At 25.3% G+C, this 24669-nt stretch overlaps 2 protein-coding genes across 2 annotated transcripts; both read right to left on the bottom strand.

Moving 5' to 3' along the window:
• Positions 1–553: 553 nt before the first annotated feature.
• Positions 554–6844, bottom strand: LOC132920063 (uncharacterized). Its single transcript, XM_060982112.1, has 3 exons — positions 6684–6844; positions 1400–2077; positions 554–809 (listed from the first exon to the last, which is right to left on the bottom strand). The coding sequence occupies exons 1-3, from the start codon at positions 6715–6717 to the stop codon at positions 745–747; spliced, it is 777 nt and encodes a 258-aa protein (XP_060838095.1). The 5' UTR covers positions 6718–6844; the 3' UTR covers positions 554–744.
• Positions 6845–9817: 2973 nt separating this feature from the next.
• On the bottom strand, positions 9818–20359 carry LOC132923157 (MORN repeat-containing protein 5). Its single transcript, XM_060986989.1, has 5 exons — positions 20197–20359; positions 19056–19242; positions 15286–15450; positions 14344–14583; positions 9818–9956 (listed from the first exon to the last, which is right to left on the bottom strand). The coding sequence occupies exons 1-5, from the start codon at positions 20357–20359 to the stop codon at positions 9818–9820; spliced, it is 894 nt and encodes a 297-aa protein (XP_060842972.1).
• Between the last annotated feature and the right edge of the window lie 4310 nt (positions 20360–24669).

Below are 24669 nucleotides of genomic sequence, written 5' to 3'. Positions count from 1 at the left end.
AAACAGTTTAAATTATGTTCTGGTTATGTGGTATTCCAGCTCGGTTTCAAACACGTTTTGAGTTGAATATTATCTATATAATATTATATTTGCTCTTATACTCATATAGTCATATGCCATAATAGTGTGACCGACCTCAGATCCTCATTGATACCACATCAAAGAATAGGTGTGTTACGAGCGATCGTCGTAGTATATGTCAAAGTATATTTTGTGAGCAAGAAGGTGGAACCTAAGGGGACCTTGATAAGAAAAAAAATCTGAAGTTCAAAAATTGGTTCGGAGGAAACAGAGTTAAACGAATTACATTGGTATCATTGTTGTTGCCGTCGACCGACCATATATTGCATTGGGAATATAATTTAACCTATTACACGACCATTGTTGTTGAATTTACGTTGCACGACCGTTTCTAAACTACTCATCAGACCGCCACTGTCACTATAATATAATACGAATTTCCAGACGTTCATCATCGTAATCCGTCAAATATTCTTCGTTTAACACAGTTGTATTATTTACGTATAACTTTTTCTCCTTAAAACTCGGTCTCTTTAAAACCAATTGGTAATTTATAAAATATATTGTGTGTAAAACAGTCGTTATCATTTTATCAAATTATATATAACACATTGTAAATTACGTGTACCGTACAAACATTATCTTAAAATTAAATATATATTTATATAATAATTATTCATGTCTGCATTTTTATAGAAGAACAGCAGTGATTCTTTTGAAATTTCATAATGCGCGATTGATGCGTTCGGTCGTTGTTACGCAAGTACCGATGTAACTGAATTCAGTGGCTGTAAAACAAAACCAACATACAATTATTTATTACTTAATGACATCAATTACACATATCATCAGACATGATATTTTTTATATTATTATAAGTTAAACAAATATTACTAGGAATTGTGGATAAATGTATAAGTATAATAGGTAGTCGTATAAATTTGATTCAAATAAATACAAAATATTTTAAACTTGATAAAAAAATGAAATATTGTTGCAATCTGACATAATTTGGAAATTTTTTTTGAGAAAATAGTCTGTACCAGAGTAAGTTGCAAATGCGATGTATTATGGACGAATGATTGAAAACAATAGAAATTAAAGTTTGAGGAAGTCGAGAATGATTTATATATTATTGATACAATGATTCATGTTTAACTTTTAAATGAATCTCAAGAAAAATTGAATCATATCAAAAGTATAATGTAATATTAATATATAGTGTATACTGTATAAAAGTTTACAACAAAATACTACACTTCAGTAAAATAAATAAATTGATACATCCTTTCTATTTCAAGCGAGTATGATAGAATAACACATTTAATTACCTAAGTTAGTTTATTGACCAAGTTACAAACAAAAGAACAATACTTACGTATACCACAGTTGGCGACACAATCCAAAAATCTTCTATTTTGGTATGTTTGAGAATCACTTCCACAGACAGGATTGTATTCGTTTGTAATCCTTTCTCTACAGTTCGTATTGCATGTGTTGCGCTGAGCTTCGTTTACCTCTTCACTGTTCGGTGCAGTCGTGCTAGTTTGAACTACATTTTGATTGTTAGTCGGTTGTCTTTGAGTAGTAGTTGGCCTGTTTGGTCCCTGGTTTTGACCGGGACCGGGATTATTACCGTTGGTACCCCATTGGTTTTGACCGGGATTATTACCGTTGGTACCCCATTGGTTTTGACCGGGATTATTACCGTTGGTACCCCACTGGTTTTGTCCAGGGTTATTACCGTTAGTACTCCATTGATTTTGATTAGACGGCCTATTATTAAAGTTCTGTGGTTGGTTAGGTCTTTGATTACCTACGTTAGACCATTGGCCTTGGTTGTTTGTTTGTGGATCGAGATTTCCAAATGGATCTTCCCCGTTAGGCGTTGGCGGTCTTGGTCGACGATTTCCTTGTCTTGTAGTTCTTCTAGGTGGCGGTGGATCATAATTATTAACCCATGATGAATGTTGATACCGCGAACTCAAAGATTCGGAAACTGCGACATCGTCCGACGGCACTGCGCCATAAACGGATAAAACCGTTAGTCCAAAACCTATTTAAAATCGAAAATTCTGTGATTACATTATATGATTATAATATACTTATTATATTATTATAAAGGTTTAACAGGTTTAAGACGTGAGAGTAAGATCTACAAGATAAATTAATTTATTGCAATATACTAAAAGTATACATGTGGCTTAAATATAGTAAATACACCTATTAGGTAATTTAGATCTAGGTAGTCAATTAGTATTTAAATACAATCAAAATTCCGCACATAATGAATATTTAATGGATATTTTATTAGCTTGAACTATGTTATAATGAAGCGATCAAGTAAAAAATAATACGAATGTAGATAATTTGCTGATATTGAAAAAATCTGGTAATTCTAGCATTTTAAATTATAATCGTCTTTTTTTTTTTATTAAAAAATTATCGCCAAGTTAATTTCTTTTAAAAAATATTTATAGAGTAAATATATTATATATATTTTTTTTTAATATGTGTTGTATGATGCATAAATATATGTAATAATATGTACAAAATTATATCAATTGTTATTATGTTATAATGTGCCTACTCAGTTCCATATAAAATATTATGTCAAATACATAATATATAATATAATAAAATGTATTAATAAAATTACAATTGATCCAAATTATAAATACAATATTTCCTAAATTCTATTATAAGATTATAGGTATTGGTTTACAAAAAAAAAAATCTATTCCTTTAAATGAAATAAACATTTATATTGAAAATGATTTTTATTTTTTATTGCAGGTTAAATAAGCTTTAATGAGTACATCAACTTTAATATGATTTGAGTGCATTATTTTTACATAGGGTTTTGGAAATTTCGGACACTCAATCGCTAAGTGCAGAAGCTTGTTTAATATATAGGTAAAATTAACAAGTTTGTACGAAGTATTGAGGGATTTTCATTAATGATATTGGAATCTAGTTTTATAGAAATGACATGCAAATATATATTTTGTATAAATAAAACCTTTAAATTGTTTTAATTATATAACTAGAAGAAGTTAATCTTGATTTTGTACAGAAAAATAACAACCAATAATTGATTCTTTGTTTAGTGTTTGACCTTGAGCATCTCAGATATTTTTTTTATTTTTATAAAATGTGGCTGTTTTTTTCTTTGATTAATAACGATTGAAAAATAACCTTGTAATTTTTGTAGGTACATACGACGATTTTATAATAATAATAATCATAACAATAATTATCACGTTCATTAATAAAATATTTAACTAAACAATTTCTCATTATAAATATTATAAATTAGGTACACTAAATTGGTGTACCTATAATGGAGTTGTCATAATTTTTTACAAACGCGTATTTTTTTTTTATAAATCATTATTTCTTATAATGTCCTACCGTTAGAACGTTAATTTTCTATTGTTTTTATAATATTCATTTTTATTTTGGTATTAAGTTCCACGTCTGTATAAATATTATTAAATATCATTAAAAGTTGTTACCTATATACGAGTAATATTAGTGTTTATAGTTTATAGGACTCAAACGGTGCTTATCATTTATTTTTGTTCATAATTTTTTGTTTAATTTAGTTTATTGCGGACTCGAATTGTAATTGTCTAGAAAGTTTGGAAAAGTTTAAATGTATAATTTATATAGCCGTTCAAGGTAAAATGTTGGAAACTTCCCAGACACTTAATAAAGCAAATTCGATTAGGTATGCAATGTCTATTAATATTTTTTTGTTTTTATAACAATTACAATTATTAATTTATGTAAAATATATAATTATAGATTTTTTAGTTTTTGTACACCAAATTACTAAAGATTTTTTTTTTAGAATTTCAATAAAATTCTAAAATACATTTTGCAAAAATAGTGACCATCATTTTAATTTTGCAAATTCTTTCGTAGATTTTACTCACACTTATGGAAATCAATGAAAATCACAAAATTACATCTTTGAAAAAAATCAAATACTATAGATAATAGTTTTAATACAGATATTGTTTATTTATAGGTAATTCTTAAAAATAGCTACAATATTGTGTAGCCAATACATTTCTTCGCATATTTATATCATTAATAAGTGACTGTTGTACATGACTGTGAATTCATTGACACTTTCCTTCTTATATTAAATTTAATTTTGTATACGGAGTATTTGATCTGAAGTAAATACTATGCATTTAATGTGGTTAAAATATTATTAATCGTCTCCAATGACTAATGAGTAAGTTTTATGAACATTTAAATTAATCTGAAAATAATATGCACTTATTCCCAATTTGAAATTGTTATAATATTGTGTCGGTTTATTAATTATTTTATGAAGAAAGGTACATTACTAATAAGTACTTTACCCGTTATGTATCTAATTTAAATATGACTGATAAAAAGCATTTAAAAATTTAATAATTGAACATACTATTTCAAGTAATATTTTAAATATGTTTAAGGATGTTAGAATTTAGAAAAAATATCACAATTTTTTGTTCGTATGTTTCACACGAAACCAAGTTTTGGATACATATTTAAATTTATATTTTGATTGATAGTCGACCGATTACATTGCTGAGTCGTGTATAGAACGGTAGTGTTCTATAGTATCTAAAGAATACAATACAATATAATACTCATAATCGAATATATGGGTAGGTAATGTTCAAAAATTATTTTTTAAATTGATAAATGATGATGTTTTATAGTTATTTACAGCTAGAAGATACCGGAAGGACATTGAAAACAATACCAAACGAAAAGTTTCAATCGGAAGATATATACTTAAATAGTTATATCAGACAGGTATTAAACTACCAAAGTTTCATTGCCGAAAAACGCTTTACGATGTTAATAAAGCTGAGAAAATATAAAAACAGTTTTCGAAAGCCAGTGTTTGTCAATTTTTATATATGAACAGAATTTATCGATTTCAAGTAATGTTGATAGAACCTTTAGACAACCTATCTTTTTTTACCTTAGGATCCAGATCACTCATTAACTTATTAATCAATAAAAAAAAATACATTTAGATTAATTAAGTAGGTATATGTTTATAAATGAATTGTTGTGATTTAAAAGTTTGATATTAGTCAGTGACATAAGAGAAAAACACCTACACTTATTGAATAGTCTTAGGAAGTCTAAGTGAGGTTTTTATCGTTAGAATATCAAGTTGCTAACGATAAGAAATTAAGAAACGTTAAAGCAGTATTTTCAATAAAATGATATTGTAATTTATAGTATAAAATAAAATAATATCATTATCGTTAATGTATATATTAATTTAAAACAATTGAAGAAATTACAATTCGTAAGTTTTTTTTGGAAGTTTATATTTCTCCATACTTATATGGTTCCATAAGTTAGTAATTTATTCGGTATGAAAAACAAAATAGCTCAACCTCCTGTTACCTACTTAAACAATTTCAAATTGAAATCGATAGTTTGTTTTAAATCTACATATACTGGCAAAAACTATGTACTTTTTTTTTAATAGAAAAAAGGTCCTGTGGAATCGATGAAATCCAGTCCCAAACATGGTCCAAAATTATAAATTATAAAAGGACACGGCATGTTTGGAAACCATACATTATACAGATTAGTATGTTTAGTCATTGGATATTTTAATATACATACATGTATAATATGTTTGAAGTATAAACCATATTATACATAATATTAAAATATAATTTTTAGGATAATTTAATTTTAATATTAAAGTACATTGTGAAGAATAATTGTTAAAAAAATTTCCATTTGTCTAGTTTACATTTTAAACGTACTGATCTAAAATAATATTCTAGGAGAAAAATGTGTTAATTATTTTTTTAAATATATTATCTTAGTTAAATCATTTTGTTTTGTTTGATAATAATTACGTTTAGAATGAAATCAATAAATACTATGAGAAATTCATTTAACAATTAAATGCTATAGCCTGTAGGCTGTAAGTACTTGTATAATGAAAAATAATGATTATACTGTTTTTTAAAATCAATGATCTCAATTAAATTGTTCTTAAAAAGTCCTAATCTATCTGAATCAAAATGTTAAAAAATAATGTCACAATTTTTTTATAAGCATTTTAAGTTATAATATATACATAAATTATAAGTTAATTATAACAATTTAAAAACTATAAGTATTTTGTAGTAAATAATTCATAAATTCTTCAATTTTTATAGCTAAGATCTTCAAATTTAATACAACGTTTCTCATAAGTGACATGAGTAGTTCATAAATTACTTCAATAGCTATATCGAACACATCGTTCAAATTACTCAGTGATATAGACTGACAGACTGCCTTCCCACAGAAACTTTTTCATATACAATGAATAATAATTATAAAATTGATTTCAAATTTAACACACCCAATACAGTGACTCACTCGATACCTATTATAAAATACAGTAGTACCCACTTGCCAACTTTTTTTGTTTGTTCACCTCGATTATTTTAAAAAATGCTAACATTTTTGAATTTTGAAGGCTAACTAGATCCAATTTGCTATAAGAAATCATCTCCAAAAGTTTAAGATCGAACCATTTTTTGAACTACATAATTATCTTGTAAGCACAAAAAAAAACTGTTTTCAAATAATATGGCTTAAACGTATATATTAATTATCGTTTAAGGACTTACCGAAGAAGACGAGAGATAGTCGACACGGCGACATCGTTGGCAGTTCAATCACGAATTCGCACTGAGTCGATCGTGCGATCGTTTAATATAACTTCAATGTTTTAGAGATATTATTTTATTACTATTATAGACTGTAGTCACGAGACACGTTAGTTATGTATAGAGGTAACTGATAATTTACGCGGCTGTAGTACGAAACCGGTTTCGTGTAAATTAAATTAAAGGTTGTTGTTTTCGTACCTATTAATGCAGATTGTGTAAACGGAAAACCCGTGTCCTGAGTAAACAGAAATCAAATCAATTATTTATGAATATATACACGCTGGAAGAATATTATATACCATATTAGTATTTAGTATATTACCATATTATAACTTGACGGAAGATAAACTTTGCACTCATATGGATAACGAATCTGCGGGTTCCATAGACATTTAATACGTTTGACCTCTGGCGAATACATATCAATATAGCATTAAAAAACAAAACAACTTTGAAAACCGTATATATTTTACTAACACTGAATATATACAAGAATCAAAATTATAATAAATACATTAAAAAAAAACATTCATAAAAGTGATTTACGAGTTTTGTGTATTATGACCAACTAAAATCTATACTAATAATGAATTAGTAGGGACCTATACAACTTTCTCCTGAATATTTTTGAATATTTCCTCAAAAAATAATTGAATGTTATGTTTATTTATATACATATTACATATGCATCAAAATTACTAAGATAATGTATTAAACAATGTACAGAATGTTTTATATTTTAATAAAATAAAAAAATAAAACTAATTTAATTTTAAAGAACCGTAAAAGGGGGGAAAAAAATTAAATTTTCAATCTTTTGTGAAAAAAGTTTAAACAAGGTTTAAACAAATTAGGTGATTATAGTTTTGTAGACGTGTGTTGAATTAAATTAAATTTACTTTGTATAATATTTGTTAGTTTTTAATGTACTTAAAAATGCAAAAATGTGGCAAATACACGTTTTAAAATTGAGAGATATATTTAGAATTATTATTGCATTCAAAAAAATATTTTTGTGCAGAATTTGCATTACTAAAATAGTAAAATGGGTTTTTTTTCATTGTTATTTAAAATGTTTAAATAAATTTACTATAAAAAAATATTGAAAATGATCTCTTTATAATAACATGCGTGTGAGTGAATTTCTGATACATAAAGAAAATAATGAAATATTATTTATTACAAATGAATAGTTGCGATCTAATATTAGAGGCGGACTGGGAGTACTCCGGCACATACAGAAAATATTTGAGCAGCCCAAAAAATCTTTTTTGTATGTTCAAAAAAATGTATCGTTCGTTACGTTTGATACTTACAGCCATTACGTACATTTTTAAAGACCTCTATGTTTATAGTCTTTTTTTTTTATATCAAATACAAATTTGTTATTGCACACAAATTCATCGGTGCGGTCAGAGAAAATTATTTTTCAAATGATAAGCTGGGTTGATGACATGGCTTGTATTTACTGTATTTAATAATTTAATTATGATATTTTATAGATAGAATTGTGTGTTATTGTCTATAATTGTTAATTTAACAATCAAATATATATATATATATATATTTTTTTTTTATTAAAAGTAGACGATGACAAAGGGGACTCTCGCGGCAGCGGCCCCGAATAATACCATCATACATTGAAATATACTATCGAAGTAGAACAATTCAAGTTTTAAATATCACATATTATTCACCGAACATTGTATTTCAGATCTAAGTTATTATTTATCATTGTGTTTGAATAATGTATAATAATTCTGACGATATTCGAATGTAACTAGTATCACATAACTATTCAGATGCAGTGACAGAATATTTTTACAATAATAATGACGTGTGCACTGCAATTTACATGGATTATATCAAGGTCAGTGTCCATATTTTTATCACGGCTTGTTAATTGTTTTTAATAAAAATATAAGAGAGTGGCTCGTAAATGCTTCCTCCTTAAAAATATTATAAGTTCCTAATTTCTTATAATATATATATAGAAAAGTCTTGGCAAACTCATATATTTTAATCATTTTTCGCGTCTCATCTATAATATATAACGTATCAACAGAAAATTGTTTTGCACGTATTATTTATTTATACTAAATTGTTATTATAGTTGCTGTTGACGATATCGATGTGTGTGCGCCGTCTGTGGTGTGAAATCATGTTGCTACTTGTCATATAATGTGCTAGGCAAATTCGTTATAACTCTAGTACTATTATAGGATACGACTACTATTATATATTGTTAAAGAGATAATAAAAATAAAAATTATAAAACCGAAACATAATTTATAAATATCAATCACCTATGTTTATAGTATATTGTATTTGTACATACGCACTACATGTTATCATATAATAATAGAACAGGCATATTATAAAAACAAGTAGGTAGGAGTCTAAATCATATTAATATCGCATTACAATATTTTTACTATCGTGTATTTATGTAGGTATTTGAAAGCCAACCAAATAACACACCTTTCGGAGGTGCCTATAATGTATTATTTATGTAGTGAAAAACTGACAAATGCTGTCATGCTTGTTTCAATAAATATAATTGTACACGCTTTCAGAAAACGAGCCATAATAACAATCTTTAAGTATGTTAATTCCATTACAACTAAATCTTCAGTTGTATAGATATTTCAATGTTTAATATATGCTGTTTTACATTTATAGGTACCAAATCTTCAAGATCGTGATTCTTCTAAAATTAATTTTTAAATTGAATGCCACGCCTATTTGACTTTGATACAAAATAAATTCTAACTAACAATTAACAATAATATTATATTATATGCTTGTATTCAAATATTTTATTATATCAATATTATTGTAATAATAATGTGTATTGTAAAAAAATGCAATAAAATACAGTAACAATAATATTTTTATCTGTATGGAAAAATCATTAAAAAAAGAAGGACAATTTGAAACACAATTTTTAAAAATCACACAATTATTATTCCAAATTTTGAAACTTTTATGTCTAGAGTTGTAAAATCATGGACAATTATTCAAATTATCTTTAATATTGTATTTGTTATTTCTATTTGTATGCATCATTGTTGGTAGTGATCCTGAAATTATCAATACGTTAATTTGTTATTTGTAGCCACTTTGTCAATCAACCCCAAGGTCCTTTCGCAACGGCTTAGTTGTAAACTCTCCGTTGATGACGACGATGACGATGAAAATTGATTCAACGGAAATGATCCTTGTACAGACCTGAAATTGAGAAATATTCAAACTTGGGGTAGAAATAAAAATATTTGAACTTTAAAGAAGTTACAATAAATATATTACCTATACAGTTGAGTCGCGATAACTCGAAGTTGAAGGGAGATAAAAATTAATTTCAAGATATGTATTATTCGAGATAACTAACTAGAATTGTTATTAATTTATATATAATATATATTTCTAGGGGAATAAAAAAAAAAAAAATTCGAGTTGTCAAGTTTTTTGAGTTATTGCGACTCGACTGTATATATATATTTTTTTCAACTTAAATTTTTGTATACACAATCTATAAATTAAATATTTATAATAAGTTAAAGTGTTAAAAGAATTCCTAATTTATTTCATCATTCATATTATTGCTTACTCACTAAAATATTATTTTGTGGTTTTATATCATTTTTGTCATACTATTTAAATTTTTTGTTTTATTTACGAGGTTTTTGTTTTTTTTCTTGAATAATATTTAATTTTTTTCTATTTTATACAAGCATGGGTTTTTGTTATTTTTAAACTAATATACGCACTAAGCCATTACATTTTTTTTATCTTTTAAATACACTCGAGTGTATGGGCCCATATCGTGATTTTTAGTTAACCTTATTAAAATGTTGTACTTTTAGTTTGTCACTAGTCATAATGATACAACAAATTCCTGTATTTGAGAAATTCATGAAATCATATTGGAACTTTCGGTATTTTTAAACACAGAAACTTTTCAATTATTAGTTGATTGTCATCAGTCAATGTTTTTTATACATATTTCGTGATTTGTATTGCAAATTTCAATACGTAATTGAAACATTTAGGTGCTAAATAATGTATAATATATCCTATCCCTTATAACACTATTATATTATATCAATTTATATTTTTATATGACGTGTATGTTTTCACGTCACATTAAAATTACTATAATATAAGTATAGAAAAATTGTGCACTGTTGGATTTTTTTTCAAAAAAGTCAGTTTTTTTCTAACGTACCACTGTCCAGTGTCTGACAAATTTATAATCTTATTTAATGTATGATAAATATATTTATAGTTGAATAGTTCAAATTTATTTTGATGCAAAATATTTTTCTAGAAATTGTTGCGTATCTTGTATTTATCTCATAACAATAGCTTACCAACATATTTAAAGTTCACAAGACATTGATATATATACATTATACATATACACACATATATATATATATATATATATTTACATTTCACTTTTCTCATCTAAGCTTTTAACATTTATAGTTACTGCCTACTTCCATTTTGCTTTTATGTTTGTCAACAGATTTTTCTACGTCGGAATTTTATACTATTAAGGTAAGTGTTATTGTTCTAATGAAACTAAACTTTCGATAAAATAAAAACTAATTAAACTTTTTATTCGTTCGCTTTTTCAAAACTTCGCAGATGAAATAAATGTAAAACGTTAAATGGACCACTCTGTATTCCACTATTCATCAGTAACGTATAATTGGGCACGAGATCAACGTATCACACACCGGTACGATACCATTGCAGCATTTGACTAACCGTATCCTCTCCACGTGCGTTTAAAACGAGCAATTAAACTCTACGAGCTTTCTTTTGTTTTCATAATATTATTACTGTATAAAACGGGACGTCGTCGTTAGTTTGAACTGTTTGAAGTTTACGGATTCAAAATTAGGTACTACCGTTGAGACTACGGCAAAATACCACGAGATTAGTTTTAGTTATTGCATTCGTCAAATTTGCCCTGAATTAAACCAAATACAAATTTAATACAATTTATTACAACTTACTGTTTAAAAATGATAAACGTGACGATTTATATAATATTATGTCTTAAAAACAATTATACAATGTAAATATGATGGTTAATGATTTTTTTTTCTTCTACGCCAATTTCATGTAGGTACGTATCAACAACTTTTTTGACCTACGTTTCTGTATAAATGTATAAGTGTATTATAATTTAATTAATTAATATACAGTATTATATAATAGGTAAAAATATTTTATATGAAATTAATTACATATTATGCGATGTTAAAGGGTTTGATGCTGCAATAATTAAACTGGAGCATTCATTATAATAGTTTGGTTTATTGTAATGTAGGTAATAAAAAATGAAGTATGAATACTCAATATCAATAAAATAGGTTATTATTGATGATTACATTTATAATAATGTCAGTTAATTTTTATCATAACCGAATGAAATAATGAAAATATATTAGGTATATATTCCAATAATGTTTCTCATTTATATAAATTTGAGTCAGATAACGGTTAGTTATTTATTGGTTTTTACTGAAATACCTCATATATTTTACGTTTTTAATGGTTATCATGATCTCTCAGCCATATCTTTTGTTCACATAATATGTATTTTCCACAGTACAGATTTTAATTTTCTCACAAGTGTAATTTTTGTCAAATGTATATTTAATTGAGGTTTCAATAATTAATTTTTAATTTATTTCTTAATAAAATGTATTTTTCCATCAAGTGTATATGCTACAGTTGACAGATAACCATATTTTTATACAATTTAACATAGGTTTTTATAACTACATTTAAAGATTACAAAGTGCATTATCAAAATTACAAACATAAACTAAAAGAATAATTAGTGGATTATATATTATAATTTTTATATTCTCATAATTATAAAAATGCTGATCTTCACTATATTTTTGTATTTAAGAATTTATCATATAATAATATGATTTGATATTGTTTAATTATTAATAGGTACGTGCTAAATTTTTCGTAAATATAAAATATTACAACGTATTCATTCTATTCTGGTATCCTGATATTACAACAATATATTATTGTATAAAATATATTTATTTCCAAAGTTATTTGTTTTCGAAGTTTTTCATTAATTTCTTAGACAGCTAACCCTTTACGATAAATATTGAAAAATAATTCCGTTAATTCCGGTATTAGTTGGCACACGATATTAATAATTGCACAGTTTGAGGAATTTGCGGTATTTCTTATTACATTTATTACCAAAAAGCTGCAAACTACATAATATTATATCGCATCACTGTTTTAATTTTTTTTTTTTCAAATGAAATAGATATTTATAATATTTTAAATAACAAGATACAGATTGTTATTTGTGTTAAAATGATAAAAATAACCATAAATTTAAATGTCATCACTTGAGTTTAAAATATTTAATATTACAATTGTTTGAATGTCGCTGTGCTGTGCTTGAAGGTCGATAAGACGCGAGTTGTGAATGATAAGCAAGGAGTAAAGGGAGGTTTCCGTTTTTCGCGAAAATGACCCTCAATCGTTATCACTATTTCCGTTTTCTGTAAAAGGTTATATTTTGATTTCCACCAAAATAAAAATATATTATTTTGATATTATTTTAAAACTATTTCGAGCGTGTTACCGAAGATGCTGACAAAAACTCCAGCGAATTGATACCGTGACAACATTAGTTAAAATGAATTATTAGTTTTTAAAATAATTCTTTAACTTTGTGTTTATTGTTATTTTTTTCATAATATTTAAGTATATTGAAATGATAATGACTAATGAGTAACTGTGAATATATTTTGGTAATTTACAAAAAATTGTAATTTATCCAATTCATTTATATATATATATTATGTTATTATGAGGTGTAGGCGCTACGAAAAAAGTCTTCTTTTTGTATAGTAAAACATTTAATTAACATTTAGCAATCTATTTATAATATTGTACTTTTTAAGTTTTTATGATTTTAAATTATAATTTAATGTATTTTGTCATATTTTTTTTTTTTTTTGTATAAATTGGAATATAGCTTTTAGCAGAAAAACGGTCGAAGGTCACTTTTGCGGAAAATGGTAACGTCTGTATAAAGTCTGTAAAAAGTCTTTTTAAAATGATGATTACACAAATTATTATTAAAAAAATAAAAAAAATTATTATAGGTACCTATTTCCGAATTGGTGATAATAATTAATAATTATATTTGATTAAATGTAAATTTACAATAAAATTTATAATCATATATTTATATAAAAAATAATTTTTAATTATAATATTACCAATACTATTAAATTGAATATTTTTGATTTTGATACGTTTTACTAGACTATTATTTAATTACACACATGGTTAATTATATAATGTTGTTTTGACATATTATTAATGAGTGGGTATGCTGTGGCCGTATAGAAATAAAATAAAATAAGGGTTAAGAATTAAAGAATAAACAAAAAAATACTTAATAATATAGAACGTATAACAATGTTAAGAAAAAAAAAATTATTTAGTTTTTGTAATTTTTTGATTTTTAAAAATGAATTTCTATGATAAATAATATATGTTTGGAATAACACAATTAAAATAATCTTAAATTGTTATTATTTTTGCTTACTGTATAATGCTTCGTAGAGATAAATCGAACCAAGGAACAGATTTGATTTCGGCCATAATTGATTGGTTGTCATGAGTGAACTGTTCGGAAGATATGCTATCCGTAGTTGTAGATTCTCCTTCATTTTTTTCCGTTGTACTATACCAATTTTTGTAAAATTCTGGTTGAAAACCTACCACTCTTTTACCACCTTGATGGCAGTTTTCAATAATCCAATTACTGCATTCTGCTGTTGGGACCCTATATGAGAGGACACTCGTATAGCTTATTGTGGAATAGGCACATCAATAATCTGTTTTAACATGGTAATATGTAATTTGACAATATTCGACAATGTCGATCAAAGATAAATAAATTAACGGTTATTAATGGTGCCCATAACAATGATAAATACATTTTCATCATTTGTTTCAAATTAAAGTCAATCTGCACAGCACAAACTTTTGAACGTATATATTAAATAGGTACTACTTTAAATAGATACCTACCTAGTGATTAATTTAATTATGTAAAATTCATTATTTAATTAATATTAAAACTTTGAAAAAATATAGAAATTAATGACTTTTAATGAAAAAAAGCTTCTATGGTACTAATATTTATTAATAGTTCTAACTATTGCTGATAATAGAATTTGGCAATATAACTACTTATTTCTACTTCAAAATTATATTTTTTTCTTTTTATAAAATAATAAGTGGTTGAAAAAACTCTAAACTTTATTTATATTTTAAATAAATAATCTTCTTAAATCATGTGAAACAAACAAAAAAAAAAAAAAAACAACAACAAAAAATAAGTAGCTTATACGGCAAATCAAATAATAATAATCACATTGTTTATTGACCACTTTTCGTGAAAATCTCGTTAGCCGTCAGGAAATTTGTTTTATTTTCATATTATTATATGTTATTTGAGCATTAGAACTTTGTGGGTACTCACCTAATCAACTCACTTGTCCAGTAATCATGTACGGTGTTCGTAAGCGGCCAGTAAAATCCATCACCTGCGTCATATGCTCCGTTTGGCACAGCGATCGTGGGCTGCCGATTGGTAATCTTACTCCTAGCAGCTGGTTCAAAACCATTAACATGTTCAACGGCAAATCTAAAATTACGATGCATACAATGACGATCAATCAAAAATTGTGTTAAAATTAACTTTTTCATTAGAATTTACAATACTATTTAAAATCGTTTTCATGGTTCTATTGGAAACTCAAACATTATTGCAAACTATAAATTCGTACTCGAATGACAAATATTCAATGACAATTATAATATTATAAGTGCAAATATTAATTGGAATTTTCGGTATGGTGTTATTGTGGATAAAATGTAATTATATTACTCTGGTAGGAGGTGTCTATAGTAGCTATTATATCAATATATTTTATGGTATTTTTTCATTATGGTACAAACTATAAGTCGAAGTATTTTTTCGTTGGTAACAAACTACCATATGTGTTCACAATAACATCATTAATATAAAATGACAGCGGATGTCAATTTTTTGTTCAACAAAAATGAATTTAATCCGTTCCGTGACAAAGTATAGGTAGGTACTTCCGAGTATATATATATATATTTTTTTTTTACTTAATCTCAAAAACTTTTTTCGTATGTATGAACAGCTTATTTGTTACTGTAAGGATTACGAAAGATATTTTTAAGATTGATAAGACAATTTTAAAAATATTTTTTTCCTGATGATACAAAGACGACTTTGGAGTATTAGTATGAGGTGGGTATTTGACTTTTTTGGAGTGGAACGCTGAGAAAAATAGATGTTACTTATTTTAGATATTTTGAGCTGTTTGGTAATTGGTAAACTATTAGAGTTTAGATAATTAATGAATAAGGGTAAAATGTATCCAGTAAACCTGCTACTTAAGCGTCTAGTAAAAGAAATGTACCTATGTAAATATTGTAAATGGCAGAATTTGGATGATACAGCAATGAAAATATCAAAAATACGTTGATGTATTTTTTTTAGACATTTTTGTGATAATTTAGATATGTTTTATTAGATAAAATGGCAAAATATTATAAGTATATTATACTATAAATAAAAAAATCATATCATGTATAGAAAAAACTAATTAAATTTAGCGACTTTCATTATATTTCATTAGTTTAGTTAAACTTATTTGTTAAATTCCAAGTGTTTCTTTTGTTAACAAATTTAAAAAGTATAGTTCCACAGGAAACAGTCTACCGACATTTCCTACCGAATAACTGTCTGTGCCAATGATGGGGTCAAAGAATTTGGATTTGGGTTTGGTGTTTACTCTATATTACCGTGGTTATGATTTAATATCGTCATCCGAGTTTCCATAATGTGCTATTGTATAATTATATATTATGCATCATACATTAATTCGGACACCGATGGCTGCAGTATACGGTTTTGGCTATTGAATTTACATTTACTTAGGTATAGTATTGTACCAAATAGTACAAAATATACCCCAAACGTATAAGGTGTAGGCAATGTCAAACAGTAAACAATATTGTCCTAGCATACGCACTCAACCAATTAATCACGTTGTTATGCGGCTTCCACGCATCATGCAGTTATGGACTTAGCTGATATAATAATTGGTACCAATTTAATGTATTGGTGTTAAATTTTGGTTAGAAAATAGTTCAGATACAGCTGATGATATATTGCGTCGTGTGTTTACAATACTACGCATAACCACGCGCCAGTCGTGACGATCAAAAGCGATCTTTTAATATTAACGTCGTTTTTTTTTTGACGTGTTAAATTAATAACTTTTAAAATCGGACTTTGGCAAAATGTCCGTTTAAGAATATTAACGAGGCGGAATCAAGTTATGATGGTAAAACTATATTTATGAATAAATTCATCATGTTAAGCATACTTTTTAAGTTCATTTATTTTAATTGATTTATGCTCAAATTATTCTGATCTCGGTAGCCTCAATCTTATATATATATATATATATAAATCTATATATTTGATTAACCGTGACTTTTACACGACGCTGATTAATTAATCCTTTTCAATTAAAAACTATAAAATATTCTGCACAGTTAATGAAATTGTAATGCTTGAGCAATGACCGGTTAATTTAATTTTTTTAAATGTTACGAGTTTCTACAATATTGTTTTACACGTATTGAGTTTTTAGAATGTTTGTATAGGTTTTAGTTTAAACAACTTGGATATTTTATTTACACTGTACATTTTAATTAATTTCCCGTTCATTCGTAAGCTTTTCACTTCAAAAATACGTTTAAACTTTTCATTAAAAAAAACTTCAGTTCTTGAATTGTCTGATAAGAGTATATTATTATTATACACTTGTTATATTTATAAATTATACAGGATTAACATATTTTAATTTCAACAAAATTTTAATTTTAGGTGGTATCTAGTTATTATAAATATATATATTTTTTAAATAATTAAAAATTATTTATGATTATTAACTATTATTTTTTTTAATGGTCATTTTTATTTATTTATATTATAAGTAGTAGTTATTTATATGAATATTTAGTAATATGTTTTATTATTTGTTATGAACATAAAACAAATAAAAACAATTTGTAAATTATTTATGAAATAAATAGAAACAATCGGCTTAGTTAAATTCCGAAAAAAAAATTATAAAAAATTGTAATTTTATTGGCATGAGAGTGGATAATAATATTTACATATAAACATAAAGTAGTTGTGAAAAAGTAGCGTAATAAAAAGCATCATAATGCAGACTAATATTTGTACCTTTGAAATTTTTTTATATTACTGCAGTGTAAATAATGTGACTCGAAATCGATGGTTATTCCATAAATAATGCTTATTTTTTTTTTACTGTTTAAGCAATATATATATATAATGGCTATGAATTATTTGTATTTTCACAATTATAATTGTAAACAAAATAGACTAATATATGTGCAGCATGTACAGTACTTGAGCATCGATTGTTCGTAGTAATAGTCAGGATATTGTGTATAATATTAATATAATAGTGTCTAAACCTTTTTTTTTCCTATAAATTGAACGTTCAGTGTACCTACATAATAATATAAATATTTAATACAATATAAACACGTTGTTCGCCTATTTATGAGTGGATACCCGTTTTTGATTAAACGATTAATAAATCGAATATATTTAAAAATTCAAAACATATTAACGAGCACTATTGAGATTCGTAAACTTATTTAAACATGAGTAATATTAATAATTTAAAATATATATTATAATACCTATAGAGCATTATTATTGATTAATTTTCCAGGATCACTCAATTTTTAGTGTTATTTAATTTTAGCTAGCACTACGCTCCTTTGTAATTAAACATGCGGTTGTCGGTTAAAAAAACATTATTATCCACCTTTATTGCTATACATAATATAGGTACCTAAAAATGTATGTTAACATAATGTTTACTTATTAATATTGAAATACTTATTATTATTTTTTTTTTTTGTACAAGCAGATTTGGGATTATATTATGCAAATTGTTAAATCACATGCAATATATTAATAGTAATTTTATTTAAATATATTTTAATAATAATGGTTAAAGTAGTGCAAATAATTTACATACCTACATATTAAATGAATCATATTTTATTATTATCATTGTGAAAAAATAGGAGATTATATATATATTTTTAAATGTTATAAATTAATTAATATTTTAATGGAAATATCGTTGACAGGAATAATACCTTCTGTCGGGCACCTTACAGTACTGCCAATTATTTTTCTGAAATCTGAGACCATCGCTGAATATATAATTTTGTTGTACGCATTTGCCTTTTTCCCAAACTCCTTCAATTCGGGATCCTGATGGATAGTGCATAGATCCATCTCCGTGAAACAATCCGTCGTCGAAATTGCCCTCATAAACAGTTCCTAAAAATCGATTCGGTGATATTTCCTTCAAATTACACACACAATAAATTGCACTGTAATCAAGTCGATCAGTAGAGACGTTTATTAAATCTGAGAGTAAATAAAATGTGTTTATCACTCGATAATGTTCTTTCACACTCATACTCATATATTTGAATGTTCGGTTCAAATTGTACTTATTAACTTATCAAATTTTAGAAAAATTGACCATCAGTCACCGCCTTTTTAAAATTTTGCAATTTAATACATTTGATTAATTATAAATTAGTCTCATTTTAATTATTTACGATTATGTAATTTATATTATTATGATATGTATTGTATTATACTGAAACATGATTTTTCTTATGATTATAGTTTTTTAACATATTATGAATGTATAATAAATAATTAATAATTTTTTTGATATGATACGAGGGCTGTGTTAATCCAATATCGATTTTATTGTCAAAGGTAGTAGGTAAGCGTAAGTAAAGTACAAATTAATTATATTACCCACATATTTCAATATTTTTTATTATGACCTACATCATTAATAATAACATTCCATATGGTTATAAGTCAGTGTTTATAATTAAAACAATGGCATACAAAGTATCAAATCTAGTCAATTTGTGAGTGACTAACATATTGTTGTTATATTCTAATATTTTATTTTTTAAGAAACATTTTTTTTTTGTTTTACCAAAAATAACCATAGAAACTAAATACACTACAATGTAATTATAAATAATGAATAAACTAAATCACTATGGTTTTAAATCATTATACACCGCGATATAGTAACGATACTATACATATAAAATGATAATTAAAAAATTGAAGTTCTGAGATCAAACGATTAGGTTATGAATGTTATAATATTGATGTAGGTATGTATGCTGTATGCACGTGTAAGTAAACAAACAATGATAATTCATCCTTATAAAGTTATAAAGTGTTTTAAGTGATTACCATTTTGCATAACGTAAATGCCATCTCCAGACATCGTTCTATGATTCCATTTTCCTTTATAATAATTTCCAGTTCCGACTGGAAACCATTGGTCATCAGGATGTAACTGAGGTTTACACTTAACTTTTATCTTTTTTTTCAATTGTTTTTTCTTGCAGGACATTTTGGTTAAAATTGAATAAACAATTTTTTCTATTAAACTAGTAAAACAAAAGAAACGATTTGACTGTTTACTGACATTATTTGTAACCATAGTGTTTGTTAAATTGTATTCGTAGTATATTTTTATAATAAAATAGACACATATGACACATATATATACAATATATGTATATATATTTTATTATATATAGATCTTTGTACAAGGGTATCATACTGTGTTTGTCTGTGTCAATATATTTGTTTTTACTAATAGTTTGAAAATAAATGTATTAGTATTATTGTTGGATTAAGGAACCAAAGTAAAATACATAATTAATTAAATAAAAGAATAATAATATATATTTCATGATTTTTTTAAGTACTCAGCTTAACTTGAAATAAAAAAGTTGAAAAGTCATCGTATTTTTTTAGTAATCTGAGATTGATATTAAGTTTAATGAGTGTTATTAATGTTGTTTGTGTAAATATTGTTTAAACAGTTTTATTGTTAATTTGTATTAAATATTCAAGTTTTTAGTTATTTTAGTTTTATTGTTTATTTGGGTTTAATAGTATATAATATATATAGTTTTCAAGAGGGAAAATACGAAGACAACAACATTGTACGAACATTGTAAAATATATCGTGTATGCAACTCGTAGTAATTTACTTATATTACTATATTTTAAAAATGTTATTATTTACTTAATTTCAAAAAACAGTGTTTCTAAAATTGGTACAATTTTAGAAGTGTAATTAGATAAACTCACTAATTTGATAATATTAATGGATAATACAAAGATGCACTAGTTATTGTTTTATATTCAAGTATTTGTCCAACACACAGTTATTAGTGTACACAAATTAAAGACAATTATTCTTACTTAAAATAAACATTTAATGTAATTATTTAGGTGTTTTAACTATATATATGATACTTATTTGGTAGAAAAATAGGAATTTATGCAATAAGCTGATTATATTTTAATATTAACAACCTATCCATTTATATCTATTGTATAAATTTTGTTTCTATTGGGATATTCTCAGTGGTGTTTTGTTAAAAACCAGTTGAGTATTGTTTTAGTATATAAACCTCAATCATAATTTTTTTCTAAATATAACCGCTGTTTCTCAATATAACATTAATATAGAAAAGTTTTACTAATCAAAATATAATAATAGAATGCAGAAAATTAAATCCAACTATACTAACTGTTTCATTATCTGTAGTCAGTAGTGACCCAATATATAAACAAAACAATATTAGATTTTCTTGAGCCGAAACAAAATTCATGTGTGAACTACTCTATAGCGAACTATATGGATTGAAAAACGCTACAAACACATACAGAGTCTCAAAAGTTATATTGATATAACTTTTATTCAAATCGGTATAATATAACCAGTATTGTGTAGATTTTGGATTTTTATTTGAATATTAAATATTTACAATAATATTATATTTATTTACATTATATATATATATATAGTTTAAAGAATAAAGTTTATATATATATTTATATATTTAAACTTTATTCTTTTTTTATTATTAAAAAACAACAATGAAATATGAAGTATAAAGTCTGAAGTACATCATATAATATTACATGTAAAATAAAAATAAAATAGAGGGAGAAATAATTCTGAAATAATAAATAATACTGATATAAAATAACATATCAAAAGTAAAATAATAGTAATAATGAATAGATAGGTAAAGGTACAACTTTTTGCAGTGATTTAATCTAATTTAGGTTTGAGCTGAGATAAATTACTCTCGACAAAATAAAAAAAAAAAACAATTTGGAAATAACGATCGTAAACTTTATTGTTTGTAATATATTTGGTGTAGAAACTGAGATTATGAAATCTTACTAGGATCGCTTATTTTATTAAATCACCTAAAAATACAATAACGATTATTTCATCTTCGTAAAAATGATTTAGTTGCAAACAACCGAAACGAATACTGTGTAATATTAATTGGATCGCATTAAGTAGATACATTATATTGTAGTACATTAGGTTAAGTTAATATAATTCATATATAATATTAATCCACCCCATGAATTAATATTGGTTGATCATCAAATAAATTTTACTTGATTTGGATATCATTTAAATCTTTACAATACATTTATGTCAGTTAAATATTTAGAATAATACTTTACTATATACCTAATTAATATCAACAACTTATAACTATTAAACATTAATTCGATATTATGTTTTAGATCATTATATATAACAAATGTCTAATTTTATAATCTTTACGTGATGTTTTATTATTATTATTTTTGTTAAATCATGTTACCAATATAAGACATTGGGCGCAGACTGTAATTTAAAGATTGTAGTCATTTTATTAATTCTGTAATTTATTACCTTTTCATGTAGTATGTAAGAAAACTAGTTAAGTAACTTTAATCTGATGACATTACCCGTTCTTCGCTTCTTTTTGTCACGTGCTATATAAAAGTAATGAATGATGGACAATTAAAATACCCTCACAGTACATAATAGTAATAACACAAAATTAGAAAACGTTTTAAAAAAATGTTAATTATTCTTAAAATCCTAACGGAGCAATTTATCATTTTCCCATAAAAGTAAAAATGAATATTATTTAGACTTAAAAGTATCGTTCGATGTTGCCTATGGATGACATATTGAATTAGATATTTATTATTCCTACTTTATCGGACACGGATTTCATGAAGTCCATAGGGGACTCGGACATTCGTCAAAATAACCAAATGTGGGTCGACGATTCATGCCAGGATTGCAGTTTACACTTGCATAAGATATCTGTTAGCATATACGTTTAAGAATTCGAAGGGGTATTTTAAATAATACAAAAATATTGAACATTTTCACGTGATTCTATCGTAAAGTATTGGATTTTGGCCAAAGTGAAGTGTATTGATAAGATTCATATATTTTTTGTTTTGTTATCGAATTAAAAAAAAAAAAAATATGTTGTATATTATTAATATGGCATGAATTACACACGTTCAACACAAACCATTCTATTTAGTTATTTTGACTGTATAAAAAAAAATACATTAAAATTCGTGAAACATATATACATAACATATACCAAGATATAGGTATCACTATGTTATAACAGTAAACAATCATTATATCCTGTTAATAATACTTTTTATTATTATTTTTTTTTTCGATTGCTCCTAGTAGAAAAACTCATCTCGTTATTGATTAGTGATTACCCTCAAGATACTCGAATGTATGTATCGCGTATTGATGTAATCCATAATTTTAGAGTTGACACAATCGATAATATTAAAAATTAGCTCGGTAATATTGTGGAATGTAATAATAATTCTAAATAATTAACTAATGCATGTACGGATATTGTGTAGGTAGGTAATATGCAAACGCATAACGTCACGTGTTAGAATGATAAATGCTTTAGACTGGTATACCAACGATCATATATAATTATGTATTTATGTCGTATTGCACTGGAAAAATATATATTATGTCTGGCACTTTACATATTTTCATCGTGTTTTGAATATATCATTCCATTCTGTGTTATTGCTGATTTTTGAATGAAAATAAATGTCTTAAAATTTAACGCGTAAAATATCTTCGAGTATAAAAAAACATTAGTTGAAAGTTTACACAAATAAAGACATTCAGAAAAATACATTTTGAGGTGCGTCATGATTAACTTTTATAAATAACAGAATTGAAGTTGTCTATGCAAGTGGAATAATCTAAATAGAATAAAAAATTCGAAATAAATATATATAGGTAATTTTATCACAAATCAGGTAGAAAAATCAATTCCATATACTTTTTGGTTTTTTGGGTCTATTTATGAATAATCATTTAAACGAAATAATGGATTTTTTATTTCAATATTTGTATTTGGTTGAATATTTTAAGAGGACGTTACATCAAACCTTTTTTTATTATTGTAATTTCAATAGTTTGATTTTACAATAATTGTTTTGCCAATGAAAAAATAATGTAAAAACCCTATTATACACAAGAGTACGGCTTAGGTTTTAATCGATATTATTATTTTTTTTATGAATATGTAATACTAAGTTGTGGATCAAATTGTTAATAATATTTAAAACTGTAAAGCTCAATGTTGTTATATGTACATAGTACACGGCGTGTGTGTACTGTGTATGCGTGTAATAATGGATAAAACCAATTACTTTTAATATGTATATTTTTTTTTTTTTTAGATAATAACATTTTTCAGTTGAAAGGTTATAATTTTTTTTAAGAAAAACGTTTATTACACTTATAATTTATAAATATTACATACTAATTGTGTGATTTAATTT

The sequence above is a fragment of the Rhopalosiphum padi genome, chromosome 2 (genome assembly GCF_020882245.1).
Source record: "Rhopalosiphum padi isolate XX-2018 chromosome 2, ASM2088224v1, whole genome shotgun sequence".
NCBI classification, from domain to species: Eukaryota; Metazoa; Arthropoda; class Insecta; order Hemiptera; family Aphididae; genus Rhopalosiphum; species Rhopalosiphum padi.
This window is presented reverse-complemented; position numbering and strand designations above follow the sequence as displayed.

Coding starts and splice junctions, on each gene's coding strand:
- LOC132920063 (XM_060982112.1), bottom strand. CDS start 6,717: ATGTCGCCGTGTCGACTATCTCTCGTCTTCTTCG. Junction 2,078..6,683: donor ACTATCTCTCGTCTTCTTCG/GTAAGTCCTTAA, acceptor GATTTTAAATAG/GTTTTGGACTAACGGTTTTA. Junction 810..1,399: donor TGTCGCCAACTGTGGTATAC/GTAAGTATTGTT, acceptor TTTGTTTTACAG/CCACTGAATTCAGTTACATC.
- LOC132923157 (XM_060986989.1), bottom strand. CDS start 20,359: ATGTCCTGCAAGAAAAAACAATTGAAAAAAAAGATAAAAGTTAAGTGT. Junction 19,243..20,196: donor CATTTACGTTATGCAAAATG/GTAATCACTTAA, acceptor ATCGATTTTTAG/GAACTGTTTATGAGGGCAAT. Junction 15,451..19,055: donor TGTAAGGTGCCCGACAGAAG/GTATTATTCCTG, acceptor TCGTAATTTTAG/ATTTGCCGTTGAACATGTTA.